The 20,606-nt window shown below is 39.7% G+C and overlaps 1 protein-coding gene across 6 annotated transcripts in view; it reads left to right on the forward strand.

Moving 5' to 3' along the window:
- The window catches only part of C14H8orf34 (chromosome 14 C8orf34 homolog), a 354,631-nt gene that overhangs the window by 203,965 nt on the left and 130,060 nt on the right, over positions 1 to 20,606 (forward strand). For 5 of the 6 annotated variants that reach the window (XM_055546199.1, XM_055546200.1, XM_055546197.1 and 2 more), the window contains exon 8: positions 14,288 to 14,423. In XM_055546199.1, coding sequence (XP_055402174.1) covers positions 14,288 to 14,423 — 136 coding nt within the window. The remainder of the gene's footprint in view (positions 1 to 14,287; positions 14,424 to 20,606) is intronic. The other variant, XM_055546196.1, reaches the window with a different exon arrangement.

Raw genomic sequence — 20,606 nt, forward strand, 5'->3', positions numbered from 1 at the left:
CATCATCCTACAAAACTTAATAATTTATCTAATCCCAGCCTTTTAGATTAACCAGCCTTCCTTGCTTTGCCCATGTCTATACTGTTAACACTGTGCTTGAGTTGCCTCATTTCTTTTTTAGTCAATATTGCTGTTATTGTTATTTTAAATTTCCAGGCCTAATTTTTATTTTATTAAAATTTTATTTTTATTTTTTGGCTGCACTGAGCAGCATGTGGGATGTTAGTTCCCCAGGGATATAACACACACCCCCGGTAGTGGAAACAGAGTCCTAACCACTGGACCACCAGGGAAGTCCTTGACTCATTTCTATTTCCAGTTCTATTCCTGAACATCTCTAGTTAGCTCTGCTGATCTGTTAAAGGCCTCCCCCTGCATGCGTGAATGTGTGTGTGCTCAGTCATGTCTGACTCTTTGCGGCTTCACGGACTATAACCTGATAGGCTCCTCTGGCATGGGATTCTCCCGGCAAAAATACTGGAGTGGGTTGCCATTTCCTCCTCCAGAGAATCTTCCCGACACAGGGATCGAACCTACTTCTCTTGCATTTCCTGCGTTGGCAGGCCGATTCTTTACCACTAGCACCACCCCCTACCCCTCAAATCTGATTGTTGATGGTCCTCCTCAGACACTGTGTCTATATTTCTGTGTTGATCATGAGGTGTCCTTACTTCTCTTAGAGCCGTGACCAAGCTTTCAGGCATACCAGACCAGTCCGCTTATCTAACCCTGCCTGACATTAGTCCACATGCCTAGAATTTCAGTCATTTTTAAAATAAAGAGACTTGTTTGCAACCTCTATCTGCCAACCCTTTGCTGCTGCTGCTGCTGCTAAGTTGCTTCAGTCGTGTCCGACTCTGTGCGACCCCATAGACGGCAGCCCACCAGGCTCCCCCGTCCCTGGGATTCTTCAGGCAAGAGCACTAGAGTAGGTTGCCATTTCCTTCTCCAATCCATGAAAGTGAAAAGTGAAAGTGAAGTTGCTCAGTCGTGTCCAACTCTTAGTGTCCCCAACTCTTAGGCTCCTCCATCCATGGGATTTTCCAGGCAAGAGTACTGGAGTGGGGTGCCATTGCCCTTTAGAGGGTGACAAAAGTTTCAGGAAAAAGTCAGGTTTTTTTTTTTGTTTTTTTTTTGGTGAATACAATATGATGTCTTGAATTTGTGATAGGTGAAAACTGAAGAAAATATAGATGTACTCTGATGCACAAATCACACTTTGAATAGCATTTGGGTTTAAATTTGTTAGAAACACTAGTATTTTCTTCCAGACTAGAAGGAGAAAACCACTCCCAGATGTCTTAATTTTTCTGACTAACAGAGAAGCTTTCACAATTTATGTAATGATAGGTTCAATTAACACAAGTCTTGTGATTCATTTGCAATCTAAGTGAACAAGTTTCAGCCCAGAAATTTTTACAAATGTTTGTGATTATTGTGTATTTGGCTGTTGATGGTCAGAGAAATTAAACAGGATCTGGTAGCTAACAAAAACTATCTCAGGAAGTTTCTTGCACTTTTCAGTTAACAATAGAAGATAAAAAAGATATGTAACTTTGAGTTTACACAAACATTTTCACTAACTTAACCCTGGCCAAGTCACTTTGTTTATTGATCTCATATAATCAAGTAAAATAAACATTCTGTAACTTAAACTCTTTTATTAAAATGGGAAAATTCATTACACCTTTTAAATTCCATGACATTTTTTTAATGAGATACTAACATAATTATTTTTAAAGTTGTGTGCATGCTCAGTCGCTCAGTTATGTCCAACTCTTTGTGATCCCATGGCATGTAGCCTGCCAGGCTCCTCTGTCCATGGAATTTCCCAGGCAAGAATACTGGAGTGGGTTGCCATTTCCTCCTCCAGGGGAATCTTCCCCACCCAGGGATCCTCCCCAACCAGGGATCAAACCCACATCTCCTACATTTAGCAGGCAGGTTCTTTACTACTGAGTTACCTGGGAAGCCCCCTTTTAAACTTAGGTTATTCTAATAAAAGTTCCAGCATATAATTTATTATATCTGCCATTTTGTTCTTATTAAGTATGAATTTGGTTAAGCTGTACTGCTCCGATATCCTGAGAAAGAATACTGAACTCATACTGGAACATGCATGTAGAAACACAGAACCAATAGAAGCATGGCCTCAACGTCCTTCTTCCACTTTTCAACCAGAATTTGTCCCAGAAAAGTGAATTATGTTTTGCTCTTAATTCTTTCTTTCCTTTTAAGGAAATAGTGTAGCCGTCTATACTATAACAAAAAAAGTATTCGTAAATATTTCATTAAAACGTGTCTAATTTCTTATATGTTTTCTTAACATTTGTTTTATTTTTAATAATTCACTCAGAATATATAACATCTGTTTGAAATATTTGACCAAATCAACTCTATCGATGTAAATCAACATACCAGGGGAAACTGCCATATAATTCTTGTGTATCCCATCACTGAATCACTGTGAAGAGACTTATGTTTGGAAAGTTTTTAATTTTTGTTCTAAAGTTCCTAGAAACAGATGTGAAAATTCACTCATATCCCACATTGTCTAGTTCAAGCAGCTGTAAATTATTTCATGGATTACATGTGAATTAAATGAAAGTCCTAGGATTATTTCATCTAGGCAGCTGTTACTTCCTTAAATTAAATGAAAACAATTCTTTGCTTGATTAATTCTTGGTTATTTGGATTGCAAGAAGATAAAGTGTGCGTGCTTTAGTCATAAATTAGTTCATTTTTCTCGATAGTCACCCTGTGATTCAAAAGATGCACGAAAAGTTATGTGTGTGCTAAGTCTCTTCAGTCGTGTCCAACTCTTTTCAACTCGGTAAACTGTGGCGCTCCAGGCTCCTCTGTCCATGAGATTCTCAAAGCAAGAATACGGGACTGGGTTGCCATGCCCTCTTGCAGGTAATCTTCCCGACCTAGGGATCTATCACCTGGGATCAAACCTGCATTGGAAGGCGGGTTCTTTACCACCAGCACCACCTGGCTATCTTTGAAAATAAATGACCGCTTTTGGGCTTTCTAATGTGAAAAATAATAAGTATGGTTGTTGTTCTGTCGCTAAGTCGTATCAGACTCTGCAATCCCATGGACTGCAGCACGCCAGGCTCCCCTGTCCTCCACTATCTCCCAGAATTTGCTCAAATTCATGTCCATTGAGTTGGTGATGTTATCTAACCATCTCATCCTCTGCCACCGCCTTCTCCTTTTACCTTCTTTTAAAATCTAACATTCCTATCATGCACACATTTCACTTGTAAGGAAAGTTAGACATAAGAAGTATCACTGCTTGATTTCAACTTGCTGTGTTGATAATTCTATCAAGTTTCTCAGCCATATGGTCTGTAGCTTCTTTCCACACTCCATAGCTCCAGACTTGCCCTTCTAACTGCCTACCAAACATCCATACAGATGTCTTGACGATAACTCCATCTCAGCAAGTATGAAACCAAAGATACGATCTCTTCCTATATTCCCTAAAAGTGGTAGTATGGAGAAACCTGCAAGGATTTCATGTGTAATCATTCTCTACAATCTGTCAAATCTTTCTCTGAAATTACCTTCTGATACATTTCTCTCTCTTGCTACTTCTTTGCCTCGGGCCCTCAGCAGATAATACACACACTATGAAGGATGCAGGCCTCTTCCTGCCTCGTCTCCTTATTTCCAGTTTTCACTTTGCCACACGGCTGTGGGCAAGTGCAACAGATGGATTCCTTCCAATCCATTTTTTCAAAATCCAATTTTCCAAAAGCCAATTCCACACAAGGATCAATTTGTCAAATAGTCAATTAACCAAGTTTGTCGAATTATACAAAAATCTTCTCTTGAGCCTGGTGCTTTGAGTGATGTCTCAGGGGTGCTGAGGACTGTCATTTGCAGAAAAAAGAAAAAAAGTCTAGTATTCAGTAAATATCAGTGAATGCTCACCCTGCACTAGACACACTTTTAAGAAAGTGAGCTTATAGTAAAGAAGAAGGACTTAATTCCTATCTTGAGTTATCAGGAAAGCAATTTTATAAATTTAGGAAATTGTTTGTTTCAGTAAATACAACCACAATTATCTCTATAAAACATAGATTTGATGACTCTGTCTCCTTTCATCATGAGACTGACCTCTTTTTCAGTATTACCTTCTGCTGTCCCTATGCATCTCAGGTTATGGTCATATGGCTGCATAACTTTCCCTAAAGGATGATGTCCCTTCAAATTTCTGCTTTTTCATGTTCTTACACCCCTCTGAAGCCTGGTCTGGCTTGTATACTTTTACTCAACTGTCACCTGATTATTCAACTTCCTAATAATTCCTTTATCTTTCAGCTTTCAATTAGAAAGCTGAAGCTAATCTACATGATTAAAATGAAATAATGCCAAGTGCTGATGGATAATTACTGGCAGTTTTGTGGATTTGTTTTTATCTTCAGTTAGTTGATTTTTCATGTGTTTTCCATAAATATAAATATAAAACATTTATTTTTGTTTTTTTCTGAGATAGAACTGATCACATTACATTATTAGTTATCTAATTTCTTAACTAGACACTAACAGTCACTACATAGTTTGATTTTAGAGTATCAAAATAAAACAAGTATATTTTTAAAAATTCTCATCAGGTTATTTTCACATAATCTTTCTTTACTACTCTTACCTTAAGAATTGTAAGATTCCTTGATGAAAAAAGTATTACTGGTTGCTTCAAAGAAATTTCAAGTTGGCTAAAGTCTCTTCTCTATATACTGACTTTGGGAACTCTAATATCTCTTCTGAAGGACAAACCTTTAGATATTTGAAGGTTGCCATTTGTGGAAACATGCATTTAGCTTGGGGAGCATATTTGGTTTTCTCTGTTTGGGTCTCAGTTGGGCAAAGAGCTGTAATCTGGTCTCTATTAACCAAGTCCTGCATGTTTGAGGCCAACTGCTTCAGAGCTTGTGATTTGTCTTCACTGATTGTTTCCACCAGGGGTGGTGGGTCAGTGTTCTGAGGTCGTATATGATCTTTCATTGTCTTTTTCTGTATTCAGTCTCTCAGTCCCCTCTTTTAGTCATTCTCTCCCTTGCAAGAAGTTGGCCAAAAGCCAAGACTCAATATCCAAGTCTTTACTGCTTCATGATGTTCCCTTGTTTCCATAGTCAATCTTTTCAATGTTGTATTATCATAGTGAGCATCTGATGAGAGAGTGGCTGCATAAAAGCATCTTAGACTCTGGATAGAGTTCGGTGACAGAGATTGTCCATCACTATTCTTGCCTCTTGCCAAGGAATTGAGACTGATCTATAATCCGTGTAGAGTGTGTGTGTGTTAGTTGCTCAGTTGGGTCTGACTCTGCAATTCCATGGTCTGTAGCCCACCAGGCTTCTCTGTCCATGGGATTCTCCAGGCAAGAATACTGGAGTAGATTGCCATTCTCTTCTCCAGAGAATCTTCCTGACCCAGGAATCAAACCTGGGTCTCCCAAATTGCAGGCAGATTCTTTACTGACTGAGCTATTTATAACTTCTGCTGGAATTAAAACGATCTATGGCATATAACCTTTTGTTTGTGTGATCCCTGTTTTTGGAAGCACTGCTTTGATTGTTTGCATAAACAATGGATCAGTAATTCCCCTAGATAAAGTGCCTGAATAATCAAGGGGAACTTTGTTTTGGGGCTCCCATCTGAATTATAATTTCCTGGTTTGATGATTTATAGAATTAAGGTATCTGTGCACAGAAAAGTTTTGGAATACTGTTGCTAAAGTGCACGATCTACTGGTTTGAGACAAGTAAAACTAGCCTTCCTGGTTACAGAGGAAGCAGTATCTGATAGGAAAACATGGCTATCCAGGAAAAAAGACATTATTCCTGGCATAAAATTGAAACCAAGACCTTGCATTAGCTCTTTTACACATTTGTATCTCCATTAGTCTATTCCACATAGTAATTGCCTCATCCTTTTCAGTTCAGTCGCTCAATCATGTCTGACCCTTCACAACCCCATAAACTGCAGCACGCCAGGCCTCCCTATCCATCACCAACTCCTGGAGTTTACTCAAACTCATATCCATTGAGTCAGTGATGCCATCCAACCATCTCATCCTCTGTCGTCCTCTTCTCCTCCCGCCTTCAATCTTTCCCAGCATCAGGGTCTTTTCTAATGAGTCAGTTCTTTGTATCAGGTGGCCAAAGTATTGGAGTTTCAGCTTCAGCATCAGTCCTTCCAGTGAATATTCAGGACTGATCTTTAGATGGACTAGTTGGATTTCCTTGCAGTCCAAGGGACTCTCAAGAGTCTTCTCCACCACCACAGTGCAAAAGCATTAATTCTTTGGTGCTCAGCTTTCTTTATAGTCTGACTCTCACATCCATACATGACTGCTGGAAAAACTATAGCCTTGACTAGACGGACCTTTGTTGGCAAAGTAATGTCTCTGCTTTTTAATATGCTGTCTAGGTTGGTCGTAACTTTCCTTCCAAGGCTTGTCCTTTTAGGAAATTCTAAATTCAAATTTAGGATTACCTAAGCTCTAACTACTAGACTGTGATAATCTGTTCTCTTTCTATAAGAGAGCAACATAAACAGTCATGAGCTGATTTGTTTTGGGCCATTTGTCCACATAGGTTCAAGTGAAATGCCATTGACTGTAAGTCTCTTTTATCTCATTTGTTGAGACTGGAATTATCCCTGGTTTGTATCACAGGCATCTGGTGAGGAATAGCATATCCAGCAATCAGTAAGCTTGAAGGCTGCTGTTCAGGAAATCTGAGATTGGTATAAGAATGATTATGCTCTAATAATTTTAGTATGAAGGGAATAAAAGAAGAAGGGCCATTAGGGGTGAGTGATGACCAGGAATTTATAGAAATTACAAGAAGAATGATTTTAAGTAAGCAGATGGAAAACAAAATAGTAATTAAACAAAGGTTTTGATGCAATATCTTGTGCAGAAGCTGTCCATGATCTGAGGTAATCAGGTCGTTCTGAGAGCTTTGGATCATTGGTCTATATACTTTGAAAATCAGCTGTTTCAGGAGAATCTCTGAGAATCTTCATTTTGAGGTCCCCTATTAGAGAAGGCTTCCAATTTTTGGTTCTAAATTGTTTCTTTAGTCATAAAATGTGAGCCCAAGAATTTGCTTCAGGGAGCTTAACTTGTGTATTTGTTGTTAACAGTATTGGATAGAATCCCGTCCAGTGTGGTTCAAGAGCAACTTTTCTCTGATGTCTCTCTGACAGATGAAATCTTATAGTTGAATGTCATGAAGAGGTTGTTTAAGATGTTTAAATGCAACTTTAACCTGTTTGTGATAGAGCTGGGCTTAGTACATGAGTCTCTTGCAACATTTTGCAATGTCTACATGCATCAGGGCAAAGTATCATAGGTAAGATACTGAAACCCTTGGGCCTTCCAGTTACCAGTTCACAGGGAAATAAACCATGTGTCCAGAGTGGGTGGGAGCTTCCCAGCTGGCCCTAGTGGTAAAGAATCTGCCTGCCAATGTAGGAGATGCAAGAGACTCGGACTCAGTCCCTGGATCAGGAAGATCTCCTGGAGTAGGAAGTGGCAAGCCACTCCAGTATTCTTGCCTGGAAAATCCCATGGACAGAGGAGCCTAGTAGGCTACAGTCCATGGGGTCACAAAGAGTAGGGCATGACATGACTGAACACTCTAGGGAGTGAACCATATTGGCTTAAGGGTGGGTGGGAGTTTCTTTGACCAAGGGAGCTCAAGGGTTTCTGAAAGGTTGTTAATTTTATTTCCAGATGTCATTGGTTCTTTTCACCATTCAGAAGTTTGTAGATGATAAGCGCAGTATGGTTTCTGAGTAAAGGTTAATACCTTATAGAGGTTTTTCTTTTTAAGTAATATTTCTTGTGAAGTGTATACCTTGGTCACTTGATTGTTGCTGTTGTTCAGTCACCCAGTCATGCCCGACTCTTTGCGACCTCATGGACTGTAGCATGCTCTGCCTATCTGTCCCTCACTATCTCCCAAAGTTTGCCCAAGTTCATGTCCATTGCATCGGCGATGCCATCAGCCCTCTCATCCACTGATGCCCTCTTCTCTTCTGCCATCAGTCTTTCCCAGCACATTAGGGAATTTTTCAGTGAGTCAGCTGTTCACATCAGATGACCAAAATACAGAGCTTCAACTTCAGCATCAGTCCTTCCAACAAGTATTCAGGGTTGATTTCCCTTAAGGTTGACTGGTTTGATCTCCTTGCTGTCCAAGGGAATTTCGGGAGTCTTATCCAGCACCATAGTTCTAACACATCAATTATTTGGCTCTCTGCCTTCTTTACAGTCCAGCTCTCACAATCATCACTTGATATAAAAGTTTATATTCACAATATTAGAAATACAAAATAGACCAGCTCTTTAGCAACTGTAAAAATTATAGCTTTTTGGCAAAGAGATGTTTAAACTCATCCTGAAATTATATAGACATTTAATAACTAAAGTATATTCAGATCTCATGGAAAGTAGAAGGTACATAATATACCATTATGAGGTTTTTAAAGGGCTTAGAAGCTTTGGTCCTTGACCATTTCCCACATTTACAGTTTTTTCTAGAATTATGCTGTTGACAAATCCACATGACTTAAAAAATTACCTTAGCCGTCTTTTAAAAGTTTCCCCAGCCATGTTGATTTATGATAGTAACCAGTTTGTCTATACCATGATGAGTCATTTCATGGAGAAATTTAGCAAATGTCCACTTGAAACTACCTAGTGCCTCCAGCCATCTGCGTTGGGAGTACCAGAGATGATCTGAGTGAAGTTCAGAGGCTAAATATTGATATTTTATAATGGTTACTTTGAATTTCTTTAAGAATTCACCCTTTAAGAGTTTTAATAGGATCCAAACCTTGGTTAAGGCTACTTGTTTGGAACTTCCTTGGTGGTCCAATGGCTAAGACTTTGCAGTCCCAATGCAGGGGACTCAGGTTCAATCTCTGATTCAGGTACCTAGAGGACACATACCGCAACTAAGAGTTCAGAAGCCACAAAAAAAAAAAAAGAATCCCTCATGCCACAACTGAGACCCAGTGCAGCCAAATAAATTAATTAATAATTATTTTTAAGATGAGAAAAAGGAGAAAAGACTGCTTATTTAGCAAAATGATCTGCTGGAGTATTTCTTTTAGCTTCCATGTCATTTCTTTTTTCATAAGCCTCAACTTTTACAGCAGCTACCTCAGTATGAACTAGGAGTCCACCTAAAAGTATGTTAAATATGTTGTCCATTTTTGATGGAGGTTCCAGCAGAATTGACTCTTGGCTTCCAAAGCAACCCAAAGTAATAGTTTTTTGGTTTGTTTTTAAATCATGCCCAATATGTATCTGTGTTAGTCCCTCAGTCATGTCCAACTCTTTGCAACCTGCCAGGCTCATTTGTCTGTGGAATTCTCCAGGCAAGAAAACTGGAGTGGGTAGCCATTCCCTTCTCCAAGGGATCTTCCTGACCTAGGGATTGAACCTGGATCTCTTGCATTGCAGGCGGATTCTTTACCATCTGAGCCACCACTGTGGTCTTTGACCAGTTGACAAGGTCAAGGAAGTGCTATGGTTTTGCCCTTGGGGCTGATTTTTCCCTCAGGTGGAGGACTGTGTTATAAAGGCAAGCTTCAATGGGTGTTAGCATGTTCTACTCCAGGTTCAAGTTTTGAGATATGATTTGTCAACAAATAATATTAGGTCAGAGTTTTAAAAACACTGAATGAGATATAACAAGTTCCTAAGTGAGCTAAGAAAATGTTGTTTCCCTTCCCTTGGTAGGGACAAGGTGGACAGGCACAGTGTCTCAATGATGAATAGTAGCATGAGGGGGAAAAAACTAACAATCTCATCAGGGGCTGATCACCTAACTAAAAAAGGTTGTGTGTTCTTGGGCAGTAGTAATATCTGTGCCACATGAGGAACCATGAGAACAAGAGTGGCATTTATGACTAGTTTAGCAGAAGCACTGAGTTTTGAAGCAGTGGTTATTGCCCTACAAAGAGGGGACTATGCCTTTATGACCAGGTCAAGGTGATGAGTTTTTTGACTCTCATGAAGTTATGTTGAAACTCTAAAGACATGCCTGGATTGCTCACATTCAAGTAGACAAAATGTCCACTTGGGTTTGGAGGACATAAACCCAAGACTTCTGAACCAAAGGATTTTAGTTGGAAGTGCCTATAGAGGGAGTCTGTTAACTAACCCTCTTCAAATGACAGAAAGTCTGTTTATGACTTAGGTAGGTGGGTAGGTTTAGTCACTAAGTTGTGTCCAACTCTTGCAACCACATGGACCATGGCCCACCAGACTCCTCTGCCCATAGGATTTCCCAGGCAAGAATGTTGGAGTGGGTTGCCATTTCCTTCTCCAGAGAATCTTCCTGACCCAGGGATTGAACTGGGGTCTTCTGCATTGCAGGCAGACTCTTTACTGATTGAGCCATTTGACACTTGTTTGCAATATTCGGTTGTTAATGAAAGACTTTTATGGACAGAAGGAAGTGGATAGAGGAAGCTATACTAGCAAAAAGCAGATATGTTGTGGTGAAGGCAGTTTCCTTTAGGGGACAGCAGAGGTCTCTCAGACATTAACTCACTGGTGCTGACCAGGTGATTCCTGACTGTTTCAGTTCAGTTCACTTCAGTTGTTCAGTCATGTCCAACTCTTCGCGACCCCATGAACTGCAGCACGCCAGGCCTCCCTGTCCATCACCAAATCCCGGAGTTTACTCAGATCATGTCCATTGAGTTGGTGATGCCATCCAACCATCTCATCCTCTGTCGTCCCCTTCTCCTCTTGCCTTCAATCTTTCCCAGCATCAGGGTCTTTTCTAATGAGTCAGCTCTTTGCATGAGATGGCCAAAGTATTGGAGTTTCAGCTTCAACATCAGTCCTTCCAATGAACATTCAGGACTGATTTCCTTTAGGATGGACTGGTTGGATCTCCTTGCAGTCCAAGGGACTCTCAAGGGTCTTCTTCAACATCACAGTTCAAAAGCATCAATTCTTTGGTTCTCAGCTTTCTTTATAGTCCAACTCTCACATCCATACACGACTGCTGGAAAAACCATAGCCTTGACTAGATGAACCTTTGTTGGCAAAGTAATGTCTCTGCTTTTCAATATGCTATCTAGGTTGGTCATAACTTTCCTTCCAAGGAGTAAGCATCTTTTAATTTCATGGCTGCAGTCACCATCTGCTTCCACTGTTTCTCCATCTATTTGCCATGAAGTGATGGGACCGGATGCCATGATCTTTGTTTTCTGAATGTTGAGCTTTAAGCCAACCTTTTCACTCTCCTCTTTCACTTTCATCAAGAGGCTCTTTAATTCTTCTTCACTTTCTGCCATAAGGGTGGTGTCATTTGCATATCTGAGGTTATTGATATTTCTCCTGGCATTCTTGATTCCAGCTTGTGCTTCATCCAGCCCAGCACTTCTCATGATGTACTCTGCATATAAGTGAAATAAGCAAGGTGATAATATACAGCCTTGAAGTACTCCTTTTCCTATTTGGAACCAGTCTGTTGTTCCATATCCAGTTCTAACTGTTGCTTCCTGACCTCCAAACAGATTTCTCAAGAGGCAGATCAGGTGCTCTGGTATTCCCATCTCTTTCAGGATTGTCCACAGTTTATTGTGGTCCACACAGTCAAAGGCTTTGGCATAGTCAATAAAGCTGAAATAGATGTTTTTCTGGGACTCGTACTATTTCGATGATACAGCGAATGTTGGCAATTTGATATCTGGTTCCTCTGCCTTTTCCAAAACCAGCTTGAACATCTGGGAGTTCACGGTTCATGTATTGTTGAAGCTGGCTTGAAGAATTTTGAGCATTACTTTGCTAGCATGTGAGATGTGTGCAATTGTGTGGTAGTTTGAGCATTCTTTGGCATTGCCTTTCTTAGGGATTGGAATGAAAACTGACCTTTTCCAGTCCTGTGGCCACTGCTGAGTTTTCCAAATTTGCTGGCATATTGAGTGCAGCACTTTCACAGCATCATCTTTCAGGATTTGAAATAGCTCAACTGGAATGCCATCACCTCCACTAGCTTTGTTCGTAGTGATACTTCCTAAGGCCACTTGACTTCACATTCCAGGATTCTGGCTCTAGGTGAGTGATCATACCATCATGATTATCTGGGTTGTGAAGATCTTTTTTGTACAGTTCTTCTGTGTATTCTTACCACCTCTTCTTAATATCTTCTGCTTCTGTTAGGTCCATACCATTTCTGTCCTTTATTGAGCTCATCTTTGCATGGAATGTTCCTTGGTATCTCCAATTTTCTTGAAGAGATCTCTACTCTTTCCCATTCTATTGTTTTCATCTATTTCTTTGCACTCATCACTGAGGATGGCTTTCTGCTTTCTCCTTGCTATTTGAAACTCTGCATTCAAATGGGTATATCTTTCCTTCTCTCTCTTGCTTTTCGCTTCTCTTATTTTCACAGCTATTTGTAAGGCCTCCTCAAACAGCCATTTTTCCTTTTTGCATTTCTTTTCCATGGGGATGGTCTTGATCCCTGTCTCCTGTACAATGTCATGAACCTCCATCCATAGTTTATCAGGTACTCTGTCTATTAGATCTAGTCCCTTAAATCTGTTTCTCACTTCCACTGTATAATCATTAAGGATTTGATCTAGGTCATACCTGAATGGTCTAGTGGTTTTCCCTACTTTCTTCAATTTAAGTCTGAATTTGGCAATAAGGCGTTCATGGTCTGAGCCACAGTCAGCTCCTGGTCTTGTTTTTGCTGACTGTATAGAGCTTCTCCATCTTTGGCTGCAAAGAATATAATCAATCTGGCTTTGGTGTTGGCCATCTGGTGCGGTCCATGTGTAGAGTCTTGTGTTGTTGGAAGAGGGTGTTTGCTATGTCCAGTGCATTCTCTTGGCAGAACTCCATTCGCCTTTGCCCTGCTTCATTCTGTACTGCAAGGCCAAATTTGCCTGTTACTCCAGGTGTTTCTTGACTTCCTACTTTTGCATGCCAGTCCCCTAAATTATAGAAGGTCTTGTAGGTCTTCATAGCACCGTTCAACTTCAGCTTCTTCAGGATTACTGGTCAGAGCATAGACTTGGATTACCGTGATACTGAATGGTTTGCCTTGGAAACGAACAAACTCTGACTGTTTAGGATTCCATTTTTGGGAGAGCTTAAACTGTAATTAAATTAAATCTCAGTTTGATAACGCTGGACCTAGTGTGAGCAACTTCATTATGGGTATGCTGTCATGTTTTTAACACAATTAACCTAGAAGTTCTCTCAGTTGTTTTGTGAAAGTTAAGATGTTTGGATAGTCTACAGCCTTATCAGAAAAGAGTGATTTCCCTTCTTATATAACTTCAGTCATGGATTATGTTTTGGCAAAATTATGACTTATCTTTTGAAACTTTATGTCTCTCTTTTGCTAAGGCTCAGAGCAAGTAAATCGAGTTCTTTCTACAAGGTTCCTTATACTGTGAATAAAGTAGATCATGTACAAATTTGGTTAGAACTAAATTACAAGAGAAATGTAGACCTTTTAAATGTTGATTGAGGGCCTGAATGAAATAGAAGGTTTCAATGAACACCTGGGGTGTGACTGTCCAGGTGTATTCTTGTCCTGCCCAAGTGAAGATAAAAAGGAAAGATTTAGGGTAAAAAAGAGAAGGTATCAGGTATATTCTGATTGGAGTTTGTTGGATGAGGAAGCTCAAGACAGGCAAATTAGAAGTGAATGATCTGATGTAATTGGTTTGGGAGCATATTTGTCTTTCTCTGGATTGTTCTTGTGCTTCCCAGGTGGCTCAGTGCTAAAAGAATCCAACTGCCAATGCAGGAGATGCAGGAAGATTCTTGCTTGTAAAATCCCGTGAACAGAGAAACCTGGTGGGCTACAGTACATGGGGTCGCAAAGAGTTGAACACAACTGATCAACTGAGCATGCATATGCTTGTGGATTGTTCCTAGTTGGAAGCTGGCAGTCACTGACCAAGTCTTGACCATTTGGGGCCAATTGCTGTAGAGATTATTATTGCTGACTTCTGTGGATGTTTACAGGAGAAGTTGTGGATCCATGTTCTATATGTGGTCTGCCCATTCATTATCCAAACAGATTGATCTCTCACCCTTTTCCCTTATAATTTTCTCCAGCTACATCTAGAAATGATTTGAAAGATAATGAGGTAAGATTTTGCAAAGTGGAAATATAACATTTTTCTTAATCTACTGGCAGGTATCTGAAAACATGGACTTTTCATCTTAATTCCATTAGAGTTAATTTTTTATCTGCAATTGTTTATGTTGTTACAGAGGATCTTGATGATTTAAGAATGGAGGGAGTAACTACCCTGACACCTTCTGGGAGCAAATTTAACCAAGGTCGAGCTACTTACTCTGCTGAACCTCAGGCCAAAGTCACATTGAACATCTGTTCAAGGTGTGCCAGGTAAAACAGATTATAGGTGTATCTATGTATGAACATGATCTTGATTTTTTAAATCTAAGATTTTGATGCAAAGGGTGTACTCCTCTGTGTTAAGAGAATCTTTTCCTTCTGGTTATCTTTTGTGCTGAGTTAACAAGAGAGCTAGTTGTACAGTTTATCCTCATGCCCAATGCCACGCAGACCAACAATGAATCAAAGAGTTTAGATTGTCTTTACTTCACAGTTGGAGACTATTCTAAGACTTTCTGCCTCTGAATTTCATTTGCTGTCTGCCTTTTATTCCTTTTCAAAAGAAGATTCAAGGGACTCTAGAAGTTCAAAGCCACTTCTAAGGCACCTGCATAAAGGGCAGTTTGCCCAGGTACAGTTTAAGATCGGACCTTATTGGCCTCTTAACCTGTTCCTCATCTTGTTCACCTCCTGGAAAGAATTTAATCAGCTTGATGCTTTTCAGTTTTGGCAGCTGGAAGCAATCTTTGCATATAGTGTATGTGGCCAAAGAAGTAGCTTAAGTTAACTGCCGAGTCAGCTCCCAGTGCTGGTCCAGCAGAAGCTCACCAAATAGCTAGAATTCATTCTTTTGTAGGAACTAAATCTCATTTGCAAAGAGGCTTTTAAGCCTGTTTAAATGATAAAACAAGTCTTCTAACCCTTATGTAAATGGTGCAGATTAGCAAGAACAATGCCCTGGCTGGCCAGTTTTATCTCCTTTGCTTTATGTCTAGCTGTTCTATTGTACAGTTTGAGAGGGGATTAGTGGCTTGGAAATAGGGAGCAGGGAGAAGTGTAGGAAAATCAAATCAGATTTTTGTAGCTTTTCCTTGCCTTTACCCCTCGGGAAGTTTAATTGTAGTTGTCATGGGCTTAGAAAAATAAAATGAGATAGAATAAAAATAAATAGAAAAACCAGAGGATATTATTTGACATCATTAAGCGACATGCCACAATAAAATGAAAACACCACGGGAAACATTGCTTCAGACAAGTGATATTTGGGTGGATCGATTTTTTTGATTAGGGGTATGAAGAAAACTACAAATATTTATGTGATGATATTTAGGCATCCTGGGTGTGGAAGAGTCATTTGGCAATTAAAAAGAATTTTATAGTATGTTTGTCCATTTACAGGTTGACTGGGAGGGGTTGGTGCTTGGTTCTTGGTCTTTGGTCCTTCATATTGTTTGTAGAAGATTGGGATATGAGGAGTTTTTTTTTGGAAAGGAAATCCCATGAAAAAGACATGTTTTACTAAAGTACTGAAGGTTTGAATTGGGAAAGGACCAAACCCATTACATAGCCCTAAATTATTCACATTCAGCTTTCCAATGATAAGCTAGATTATAAATTATAAACTACCTGCATATAAGATGAACTCCTAATCTCTAGGGGCTTCCCTGGTGGCTCACATGGTAAAGAATCTGCCTGCAATACAGGGGACCTGATTGAGAGAGCTGGATAGGGTCATGTATGCACAGACAGCCAACCAAGTGATCACAGTGCAGGATTCTCAAGGAATAAGAAGTTTCTCTTCTTTTTCTCCCGTGCGCTGGGATAATTCCCATGTAAATGCTGAAGCAGTTGAAAATGTTTTGAGTTCCCCACCCGCCCCCCCTTTAAAGTACTCAGGCACTGAAGAAAAAAGAGCCTAATTTTCCTGACATGAGGGAATTTTCTGCCTTAGGCTTCTTACAGACTAGGGAGAAAACTATAGTTCATCATCGGGGACAATAAGACAGTGTAGGGTGGTTGTGTTTTTGTGTTTGTTTCTCAGAGTTTCATGGTCAAGAAATATTTTTTTTCAGGTAGAACTGGAAGGTTAAAAGCTTAAAGGATGTGTTGTTTTCTGGAAATAGTGCTGTAGCCCCAAGACAACCAGGAGTCATTGAAATTCAAGGGATGGTCAGAGCTTCTGCAAAGGACCCATCAGTGAGCGAGTTAGTGTAAAGAGGTGGAGTGTACTCTTAAAATCGTCGTTTTCCTCAATCTCTTTTTCAAGTACTGCACTGCTTTTGAGCTACATATGGGGTCACAGTATCTAGAAGGAAGTTTGCATAAGATATGTCCAGAACATTATTACTCTTATCAAATTGAAGGCATACAGCCAAAGGCCACAGAGCCCTTCTCATTCAGAACCTGATTAGAAGACATGATCTGTCCTGAAACTAATACATTGCTCTGGGAACAGTTGATGGATATAATATATATGCGATCATTGGTAGGACTTCTGATTTTCAAGAGATCAGAAAAAGAGGAATTCAGCCCATGTTAAGTTGCTCTGTAAAGTTTTATGTGCAACAAAGTGGCTAAACTATCAAGAATGTAAAAAAAATGTATTGATTAGCATGGTCACAAGAAATAAAATTATAACTTTTTTCATAAATATTTCATACATTGTTAGAAAAGTGCAGATGGAAGAAAGCTTATGTTTTCAAGCTGGAAAATTATTCCAGGGTAATGTTATTCCTTTAGCTCTTGGTGACCTTAATCTGATGTGGATATTGCTGCAATTTGTATGGTTTAAACAAACAGATGACATCAGTTGGCAAGTAGAAAAATGCATAGTTAATAGATGTCTGATCACCAAGATATATTGAGATTCTAACCCAAAATGTCTGTTTTCCCCTCAGATCATAAGGGAAAGAAACCATTACAAAACAATTTTAAGTAAATAAAGAATTTTCTATGTATAATATAGCAGTGTCCTTATAACTGCTGATTTTTTTTTTTTTTTGCATTACAAGTTAGATTTTTTGATACATTCATTGAGTGTCTTGGTTTGACTTTTAGAAAATTCTACTCGTACAGCTGCAAAGCCTTAAATGGCATGGGCAAAACACGTTTAATTTGTTGCCTTGGAGTCACACTGAGTCATATCAACCAAAAAGTAAAATGTCAGTAGGTCAATAATGCACATTGTCAGTAATTATCAGCAAAACTTGTGTGGTTTTAAAAAACAGTGGTTTGGAGAATTGTGAGTTTCAAATTAAATTTCTTCATTAAATACCCTGAATTTTCTTTTTAAGGTAACAGTTAAGATATCAATAACAAGCTAACAAATGCTGATACCAAGGCAGCAAATTACTATTTCACTGAAGTTTATAAGCCATTTTTCTGGAAAGACCACCCATTAATTCTGTCTACCGACTGCCATTCGGAGGAGTTAAATCTTGTTTTTGTGGACTCCTGCCAGGGCATTCCGGGTGGTAGGGTGCTGTTTGTTTTTGATGGTGCAAGTGTTTGCATTCATTCATGCCTAACATCAATAGAGCACAAAAAAGGAACGGAAAGCCATTTAAAAAGAAATTGGATTATGGAGAACGTACAGTGACGCTGGTGCAGAAACCGCAGCCTGAGAACGTCAGGAGAAATTTGTTTCCAGATAGCCTGCTGATTTTTCACTGATTTGCTTCACGTCATTGTGCCAAAACTTGTTCACCATTTCTTCCGTACATCGTGACATTAAAATAACGAGTTTATTCCTATATTGACTTGATAAAGCAAAAGCCAATGATTGCTGGTGATAGGATGCTGAAGAAAAGATAAATGATTGCTTATACATTTGAGCTAATTTCAAACTAACTATATTAGGATTTACTAGTTAAGAAAGCTGGCATCATTAGTGATATGTTATATTCTGTTTCACTTTGCTATGCATGTTTTTTTTTCCCTTTTCCTCCCAACCTCTTTTATAAGGTTTATTTTCAGTCAGTTCCCACTGGGAAAAAAGTGAGCCAAACTGACCTAAAGGAAAATGGATAAGCACAAAAAGGGACTACTATCATTGTTTACAGTTACAAAGTTTTCCATAAAATTGACTTCCTACACCTAGATTAAAAGGTTTGGTTAGAGTGATGAATATAGTGCATGTTTTAAGTGACAGAAATGGTTCATTTGAACCAAAATGAATTTATGGAAGACTCTCTTTGTGTCAAGTACTGGGATAAACTCTGGAAAGAAAAATTAACACTGCTGATCACTAGCAACTTATATTCTGGCTGGAAACAGACTTGGAAAAAATAAGTGCAACCCAAAATGTCAGACAGTGATAGTTCTCTAGAAAAAATAAAGCATCGTAATGCTCTGTTATGTCAGACATGATTGATTTGGGGGCCTTTAGTGTGGGGAAAGTCCATACCCTTGGAGAGATTGAAATATGACTTCCATGGTTCATTCTGCATAAAGGAAGAAATGAGGCCAACACATATCAGCCAGAAACTGGAGACTACTTTTTCTCAGTTTTAAACACTTTAACTTCATAGTTCTTTTGTTTATAAATTGATACAATATCGTCTCCATCTCTACTTTTTTTAGTGGTTGTTTTGTGATTCATAAGAGAGGGAGGGCCTTGGGCTGTGTAAGTACACACCTACTCTATTTAATTAATTAATCAACTTTTGGTTGCATTGGGTCTTTGTTGCTCTGTGTGGACTTTCTCTTGTTGCAGCAAGCAAGGGGTAGGGGGGCTACTCTTTAGTTATGGTGTGAGGGCTTCTCCTTGTGCTGGCTTCTCTTGCTGTGGAGCACAGGCTCTAGGTAAACAGGCTTTAGCAGTTTTGGAGCACAGGTTTATGTGCTTAGTGACATGTGGAATCTTCCCAGATCAGGGGTTGAACCATGTCTTCTGCATTGGCAGGTGGACTCTTAACCACTGGACCACCAGGGAAGTCCACACTTACTCTAAAAGACTACTTCTTATTATGTGAAAAAGAGCTGGGGCTTTAGAGCAGTAGAGACTAAGGTTGGAATCTCAGCTTGCCCACTCCACTGGACAACTCTGAGAAATCACTTACCCTCTCTAAACCTCAGTTTCCCACCTATAACTTGGAAGTGGTCATTTCCCATTTCCAGTTATAGCAGACTGGAGTGGCTAGCTCCGTTTCAAGCATTGAGTCTACTCTGGGGAAAAAAGTGTTACAAGATAAAAATATTTATATACATTTCAGAAGAAGTTAAATATGCTTTTGAAACGCGGGGAAGTCATGTTATACACTGAGAAAAACAAAACGAGCGTCAGGGTCAAGATCTAGGGAAACATCATGAGGGTTTAGGGAATAGAATATTATGGGTAATTTTTGGTTGATTTTGAACAAAATGCATAAAAGTGTTTTAATTACAGAGACTTTTTCTCATCGTTTTCCTCATATTTCCTCTCTCTGTGAAAGTACCAGTCTACATACTTATATTCTCCCTCTCTCTATCTATCCATCCCTCCTATAAACCCTTTCTAAGACTGTGATGTAAGAGGCACTAGAAGGAAATGGATAGCATGAGAGAGGCAGGGAAAGATGGTCTTTTAGTCCTCTTTGCTAAGTAACAGCAGCCTTGAACGAGAGCCAAAAACTGCTTGCAGATCCCACAGTCAGTACTAGTAGGCTGATTTTCCAGTTCATACCAGAATGCCCGAGATTATTTTTTTGGCATCTCCAAAGAGTCTGTCAGGACTCCTGTGATCTTCAATCAGAGTAACCTCTTTTTCCTTTATAGACTTTCTGGGTCTTAAACATATTATCTGTGATTTATAGAAGAGTCCTTTTGGGGAAATCCACCCACAGAATGGGCTTTCCAGGTGGCAAGTAGTAAAGAATCTGCCTGCCAATTCAGGAGATGCAAGAGACACAGGTTCGATCCCTGGGTTGGGAAGGTCCTCTGGAGTAGGAAATGGAAACTCCAGTATTCTTGCCTGGGAAATCCCATGGACAGAGGTACCTGACAGGCTACAGTCTATAGGGTTGCAATGAGTCAGACATGACTGAGCGCACACATACACACCCAGAGAATAAGCATCTTAGCATTAGGGAATGGAAATAGCATATTGTCTGAGAAAGCCAATATTGTCAATTTCAAGGTGGGAGAAGAGTCCTAAGTTTCCAGTGGGGTGCTCAATGATACCCATGGACTGGCTTTCCCACACTAATAATAGGCACAATAGGACAGCATGTACAATAAGATATAACTAAATCCCATGGATGAGGGAGCCTGGTGGGCTGCAGTCCATGGGGTCGCTAAGAGTCTGACATGACTGAGCGACTTCCCTTTCACTTTTCACTTTCATGCATTGGAGAAGGAAATGGTAACCCACTCCAGTGTTCTTGCCTGGAGAATCCCAGGGATGGGGGAGTCTGGTGGGCTGCCATCTATGGGATCGCACAGAGTCGGACACGACTGAAGCGACTTAGCAGCAGC

Source organism: Bubalus kerabau, chromosome 14, assembly GCF_029407905.1.
Source record: "Bubalus kerabau isolate K-KA32 ecotype Philippines breed swamp buffalo chromosome 14, PCC_UOA_SB_1v2, whole genome shotgun sequence".
NCBI classification, from domain to species: Eukaryota; Metazoa; Chordata; class Mammalia; order Artiodactyla; family Bovidae; genus Bubalus; species Bubalus kerabau.